Source organism: Myotis brandtii, unplaced genomic scaffold (genome assembly GCF_000412655.1).
Source record: "Myotis brandtii unplaced genomic scaffold, ASM41265v1 scaffold782, whole genome shotgun sequence".
NCBI classification, from domain to species: domain Eukaryota; kingdom Metazoa; phylum Chordata; class Mammalia; order Chiroptera; family Vespertilionidae; genus Myotis; species Myotis brandtii.
The window spans coordinates 3,119,769-3,127,181 of NW_005371138.1; the positions used below are offsets into that span (position 1 = coordinate 3,119,769).

General features: G+C 42.6%; 1 protein-coding gene across 1 annotated transcript in view; it reads right to left on the minus strand.

The window, feature by feature from the left end:
- The window catches only part of LOC102254374 (mas-related G-protein coupled receptor member X1), a 4,722-nt gene extending 1,269 nt beyond the window's left edge, over positions 1 to 3,453 (minus strand). Inside the window, exon 1 of the mRNA XM_005883354.2 lies at positions 3,443 to 3,453. Coding sequence (XP_005883416.2) covers positions 3,443 to 3,453 — 11 coding nt within the window. The remainder of the gene's footprint in view (positions 1 to 3,442) is intronic.
- Between the last annotated feature and the right edge of the window lie 3,960 nt (positions 3,454 to 7,413).

A 7,413-nucleotide genomic window follows, 5' to 3' on the forward strand; every position in this document is an offset into this window, starting at 1 on the left:
CTGGAGGCAGGAGGAGAAGAGTCTGCACAGGTCCTGTGGATGACAGCAGGGTTCTGAGTTCCCCAGTACTTGTGCTCTGGGAGAGTGGCTTTGTTTGACAGCAGGCTGTCAGAAGCCCCAGGGCAATCTCAGTGACTGAGAGTGGTCTACCCAGGAGGGAGAAAGGAGGTTATGACTTAGGCTCTTGAAGGGAATGAGACCCCTTGTTAGGACAGAGTGAGGACACCCAAAGCTCTTGCATTAGAAATGTCCCAGTGTGTCATCTTTATGAGGATAGACAGTGATTACTCTTTCCATTGTTGTGTCCCCAGGGCCTAAGTCTATGTGTGAAAACCATGGGGCTGTCAATAAAATTTTAACCCACAAATGAATTAATGAATGAAAGAACCAATGAGGAGCCCAAGGAAAGACGGAAGTTTGGATTTAATATAATATAAAACTTTGTTAAATGAAGAATTTTAAATGTAAAACAGAAGTCAGCACTTTTAACTCCATCACCAAAACACACATATGTTATGAAAAGAAAATTCCATTTCTAAGTTTTCATTCTGTGAAAAGCTCTTGTGTGTTTGAAAGAATTTTTTTATGCCTCCAGACATCTCCTATCCAGGTGGGAGAGGATTTCTCTGCATGTTAGAGGAGAAAGAGCCCGTTTTGAAAGGAGAGGAAGAGGTGGCAAAGGGTTTAAATAGAGGTTATTGGGATAGAAATATGGAAAGTGGAATTGTTAAGTGATTTTCCGATACTATGTGTAATATAAAAGTCATTTATCATCACTCCATGTGATTTGGAGTAGAAATTTCTTTGCAGATCAAAATATTTGTGTAAGAGAATTCTCATGGTGGTGGTGGTGGTGGAGTTAAGAAGTGCTTACTTCTATTTTACAATGGGCTTTGGATGAAAAGAGAGAAGCTCTTGCAGAATTTAGGTGAGAAATGTAAATCTACTCACACATAGGTGAAGAGTAGCCCCTGATGAGTGCTTACATGGTATTTCCTCTTTCAATTCTCCAAATAGCCCTATGAGGCCAGTACTATGCTTACTCCCATCTGGCATATGGAAAAAGACAAGCACAAGGAGGTTGAATGACATGCTCCAGTTCTCACTTGCACAAGAGGAAGAGCCTGGATCCGAACCCACAGTTCTGTGTCAGAGTGTTCGCCCTTCCCCTGCCTGCAGCACCACTACCAGGTGGTGTGTCCGTAGACATGGGGGGTGGTGGGGCAGGAAGCAAGTAACTCTTAAGAGATAAATCTAAAATGGGAACTCACTAGTGTGTTATATTAAACTAGACTAGGCAAATTTTGTAAATAACAAGGAAGTGAAGCTTATCCAGCGTGGAAGAATAAGTGGGTGGAATCCACCTGAGAACAGACCAGAGATTCCAGAAGCTCCTTCTTCCCTCTGGACAGACCCAATCAGTCAATTTTTGCCAGGTTCAGCCAGGGCAGACTCACCCAGTATAATCAAACCTGCTACCTCTCAGTCTATGGGTGCTGCTCTAACCACTGAGTCAAACCTGCTAGGGCGTGTCTCCCTTTTTTTTTAAAAAAATATATATTTTATTGATTTTTTTACAGAGAGGAAGGGAGAGGGATAGAGAGTTAGAAACATCAATGAGAGAGAAACATCAATCAGCTGCCTCCTGCATGCCTCCTACTGGAGATGTGCCCCCAACCTTTCAGTCCACAGGCTGACGCTCTATCCACTGAGCCAAACCGGTTAGGGCTTGTCTCCCTTTTTAAACTGAAAACTTAATAATGATGACTAGATCTGTCTGGGTTTTGTCTTTTTTTCTTGGCTGTTGTTGTTCACTATTGTATCCTCAGCATCGAGCACATGTCCCTTAGAGACCATCTGTTAGAATGTCATCCTTTAACTCAGGAAGAAGCTGAGGCTGAAAGAGCCAAAGGATTTCCCTGAGATCACAGGGTGAACAGCAGGTCCAATGCCAGCCCTGGTCTGCTGGAGCCCAGCCTGAGGCTTTACCACTGTTCTCTGCCTCATTGTGGGATCAGCACCTGAGCAAATACTTCATGTGAGCTCAGAACATGAGAGAGCTTCAGGGTGTAGAAATGTTGATTGGCCTAAATACGCATTTCCTTCTCTCTCACATAATAGTTCTGAGAGTTTTAGATGAGAAAATGGGTTCTAATCCCAGTTTTCATTCCCATTTGATGGCACCATGTGACCAGGTGGTAGCCAATGGGAGGTGAGCACAAGTGATGTAACCAAATTTAGGTTGTGCCTTTTCTTCCCCTCTTCTCTGATTGCAATGCTGAGGACTTCAGGAGCGCTGCATGAGAATGAAGTCACCTCTCTAGGGCTGGGGAGCAGTGATTTGAAAGAGCACAAGTGTCTGATGCCTTGAAATCACCAGTCAAGTTCTAGTAACCTCTCTTGCATTTCCTTCTAGGGCTACCAAAATCATAAATTGAAATCTTAAAAATATTTGTATACAACCACTTTGAAAAATAATGTATGTTCCATATTCAAGGCATCTATGATGATAGAGATGTTATTTCAAAGAAGTGACACCCAGTAGGGGGTGCCAACACATCAAATAAATGAGATGTAATAACAAATTGATCTAATCACAGTGAGAGAGAAAAAGTCCTAGGTAAAAGAACTAAGAAGAAGGTATAAGAAAAATGTGTTCCCTTAATTTGATGTTGAATTTCATTTCCAGCTTCTCTACCCTCTTCTGGGCTCCCTTTCCCTCTGGCTCCTGATTGCTCTCAGGAAAGGGTGACACTGACAGCTGATTGGAGGGCAGGAGGAGGGTGATTGACGTTTTAACTCTCTACCTCTCTGCTGTTAGGCTGTGAGTTTGCCATGGCGGTGTTACTCTAATTAAGGATACAGCCCCTGTCTGTGGGCATTTTTTTCTGTCATAGTGAGGACCACCGCTACAGCCACAGCCCTCCCTGTGTTCTGGCAACTTATCTTTCCCTTTACACTTCAGGATGCCCAAGGGCAATATCTCCTTATTATAATTAATCTTTAGGGATCTCTGTATCCTCTATTAATTTCCCTTAGTCCTGCTCACCCTTTATACACAGTCTTTTTATTAAACTCTCTTCAATTGCCCTATTTATTTGTGCCTTGTGTTTTTGGCTGGGACAAGAAAGATAGATGCATGTAACAAAGAAATAAGCAAACAATCTCATAGAACAGCAAGGTAATGTGTGAAACCTGAGGTTATTAACAACAATTCAGGTTTGAAAACAATGTCTGTGAAGCAGAAAGGACCTGGGTCCCTCACAGCCTAAGCTACCAGCACCCAAAGCTTCCCTGAAGGAGCTTCATGTCTCTGGACTCTCCTTCATGGGTGCCCATGGCTACTTGCATGCTCCACCCAAGATGCAGTCGTGACGATGTGGACTAAGAGGGAGAAAACAAAACTGCCTTTGAGAGAAGATAGTTCTGAGCCAACTCTTACCTGAGCACCATCTTCTAGTTGAAAGTGGTTAGTAGAAAAAGAGGAGCTTTCCAAGGAGTGCCGAACAGCAGAGAATGCTCTCCTACCCCTGGATAGGAGGTGTCTGCAGGAGCAGGAGTGGAACCTGATAACCAAGAGAGGCTTATCAAGATGCTGGGCAGGTCCTGTGACTTCCTGCACAAGGGGCACTGGCCAATGAGATTTTAGAGATCTGAGACAAGGGCCTCAGGAGATGCTTTTCACTTGACCTAAGTTCAATGACTTATCTCTTCCTCTCTCCATCTTACCCCATGTGGTCCCCCTCTCCATGAGGAATGTCTGAACTGTATGCAGTCAATGTCCATAGTGAACCTGTGCATAAAGCCCACCCACAAAGCAAACTCTTCCATAGCTCAAGAAGAGTTTGCTAGGCATTCAGGTCCCTGCCTGGTCTGGCTCATCTGATCTGTTTCCACTTACTTCTAGAAGTAATATATGCATATTAGTTTATTTCAGAGGACACCATAGTATGTAAAATGAAATGTAAAGTCTTTCCTAATCTCATTCCTCAATAGTAGCCAATGTTTACAGTTACCATTATAACTCTTTTACAAGTTATTTTATAACTTTTCATAATAAAACTACATTTGTACTTTTGATTTATTAACATCAACAACTGTGTATATTGTGTTCTGTTTTAAAAGATAAGAAATTAGTGGAAAAAAATATGTGGAAGTAAGTGGAAGCTACACTGACATGCTCCCAGGATGAAACTGGAATTACAACTAAAATACAAAGAAACCACCCTAAATAGTCAACTGAAGACTAGCTGGAGAGACCCTGTGCTCTTTCCATGATAAAGAAGGATGGAAAGGGGAGACTCCACAGAGACTGGTGGAAAGGGTTGGCAAGACTCCCACAGACAGCAGCTGAAGTTCTGGAAAGATATCTCAGCTGTGGGGGGGGTGCTACTGAGAACTCCTCCCCAAGCTGGACCCCCCAGCAGAGAGGACCAGAACTGAGAAAGGTGCTCACATAACATCTGGCTGTGTAAAGCAGCAGGGTTGCTGTCTTCCAGGGAGAGATGGCTGGAAATGCAGGTATCCCCTTAAAGAGCCAATGCATAAAATTTTGTGTGCAGCCATTCACCTTGTGCTCTGGCAGAGGGAGGGCAGAGTGGGCTGAAACTGTGTGAACAGAATCCAGGGTTAGGGTTTTGGGGTTAGAGCTTGGAAGGCAGACACCCTGATTTCCTATGCTTAATCATTCCCTAACACTGCAGAGGTCATCTCTCTCAGGCAGACCTTTGATATTCAGGTAGTTATTGCCTGGTGATCCACCCTACTGGAAAACCCCTCACCCATGGTGTGGAGTTTCTGAGGCCCATTAAGAGACTGAGAATAGATATTAACCACTAGGTAAAAGCAATTGCCCCACCCTGTTGGAAAACTACTTACCACACCTGTGGACAATTGCTTGAGGGCTACTCAAGACTTAATCTAATCAGTGTGCAGACAGAGGCAGTTCTCTGGAGGCTTTGAGTCTTTGCCTGATCTAATTAGTCAGAAACAGCATTTGGTACTGTCCTGCACTAGAGATTGGGAGGCATAGCAGATCTACCTAATACATACTCACAAATCCAAACAGGCAGCCAAAACGGGGAGACAAAAAACCAACTTGCAAATGAAAGTACAAAAGAATTCTCCAGAAGAAGAGATAAATAAAATGGATATAAGAAATTTATCTGACATAGAGTTCAGAATAATGATGATAAAGAATCTCAACAGCATGAGAAAACATATAGCAACTATGGAAAAAGAACAGTCAAAGTAAAAAATGACATAGCACAAATAAAGAACCCATTGGAAGGAATTCACAGCTGATTAGGGGATGCTGAGGATCCAAAACATATAAGGAACTCATACAACTTAGCAAAAGGAAGAAAAACAATCCAATGACAAAATGGGCAAAGGACCTAAATAGACACTTCTCCAAAGTGGACATACAGATGGCCAAGAGACATATGAAAAAATGATCAGTCACTGATCATCAGAGAGATGCAAATTAAAATGACAATGATGTATCACCTCATATCTGTCAGAATGGCTACCATCAACAAAGCAACAAATGACAAGTGCTGGCAAGGATGTAGAGAAAAGGGAACCCTTGTACACTGCTGGTGAGAATGCACACTGGTGCAGCCATTAAGGAAAACAGTATGGAGTTTCCTCAAAAAATTAAATATGGATTGCCATTTGACCCAGTGATCCTACTTTTAGGAATATATCCTAAGAAACCCAAAACACCAGTCAGAAAGAATGTATACACTCCTATGTTCATAACTGCACAATTTACAATAGCTAAGATCTGGAACAGCTGGAGTGTCCATCAGTAGATGAGTGGATAAAAATATGTGGTATATTTATGCCATGGTATACTATGCAGCAGTAAAAGAGAAGAATCTCCTACCCTTTGAGACAGCATGGAGGGTCCTGTAGAGTGTCATCTACGTGCAATAAGTCAGTCAGAGAAAGACATGTATCACATGATTGCACTCAAAATGTGGAATCTAAGTAACAAAGTAAACTGATGATGGAGTGAGTACAGAGACATGGAAGCATGGAACAGAGTGTAGAATCTCTGAGGGAAGGCGGGGGAAGGTGTGTGGATGGGAGGTAATCAACCAAAGACCTTGTATGCATAACCCATGGACAGACAATAGGGTGGTGAAGGTCTGAGGAGGCGGGGAGGCAGGGGGACTGGACGGGGTCAATGGGGGAAAAAGGGAACATATGTAATACTTTCAACAATAAAAATTTTAAAAAATGTATCCATATGGGTGCATCAATTTCAATAAATGTGCCACATTAATGGAAGATGTTAGTAATAAGAGAAACTGTGTGGAGAATTAGCAATGGAGGGGGGAGTTATAGAAATCTTCTGTACTTTCTGTAGTATTTTTCTTAAAAAGTACTCTAAAATATAAAATTTATTAAAATGAATAAGCAAACCAGCAACTGAATAAATATTTACAATACACATAACTAACCAAAACCCCATTCTGCATGTATCAAATCTCCTACAAATAAATAATGAAAAAGGGCAACACTTAATAAAAATTGGCAAAACTGAAAAAGACACTTCAAGAAATACAAGTAGCCAATAAGCTCATGAAAGGATGCTCATGCTTGCAAAGGTTGAAAAATGGGGATAACAATGTACTTAAAGAGGGGACTGAAATCTGACAATGGGGATTTAGCAGAGACTTGACTTGAAAATCACCATATGTTCATTCATTAATTCACTTATTCAATCAGCATTTATTATACTAAGGAGCTAGTCTAAGGCCTGCCAAAATCATCAAAGACTGCTCACTGGGGCTCGATTAAACTTTAATTCATTTAATTTATAGAGATATTATAGGAGAATGACCACAAAAAATTGTGAAAAATGTAATGTTCATGTAGTTTCTATCTAGTTCAGTGATGAAAGAAATTTAGACTTTTCCTGCACTTCTTTCATCTTTTGCTGTAGTTGGGATTCTTCAAATGTGAGAGCAATCCTGGACCCCAGAGATGGCAAAGCTCCCATGGAGATGGGGTGAAGGCCTTGGGTGAGGCAGTCCTGGAACATTGCACTCTGTGTTTGTTTAACAGGCACTGGCTCACTTCAACCTCAGGAGATGGATTATTATATTAACTAGTAGCCCTGTGCACGAATCCATGCACTAGTAGGTCATTGCCGCCCTCCTGTAGCTCTCCACCTGCTGCCGCCCTCCTGTAGCTCTCTGCCCGCTGCTGCCCTCTTGTAGCTCCCCCTGTCCCCCCATAGCTTGTTGACCTGCCCTCTCCTGTAGCTCTCTGCCTCCTGGTTGCTTGCTGCCCTGGCTAGTCCTGTAGCTCTCTGCCACCTGCTTGTAGCCAGTAGGTTGCTGCTGTCCTCCTGTAGCTCTCCGCCCACTGCCCTGCCCTCCTATTCTTCCCCCCGCCCCC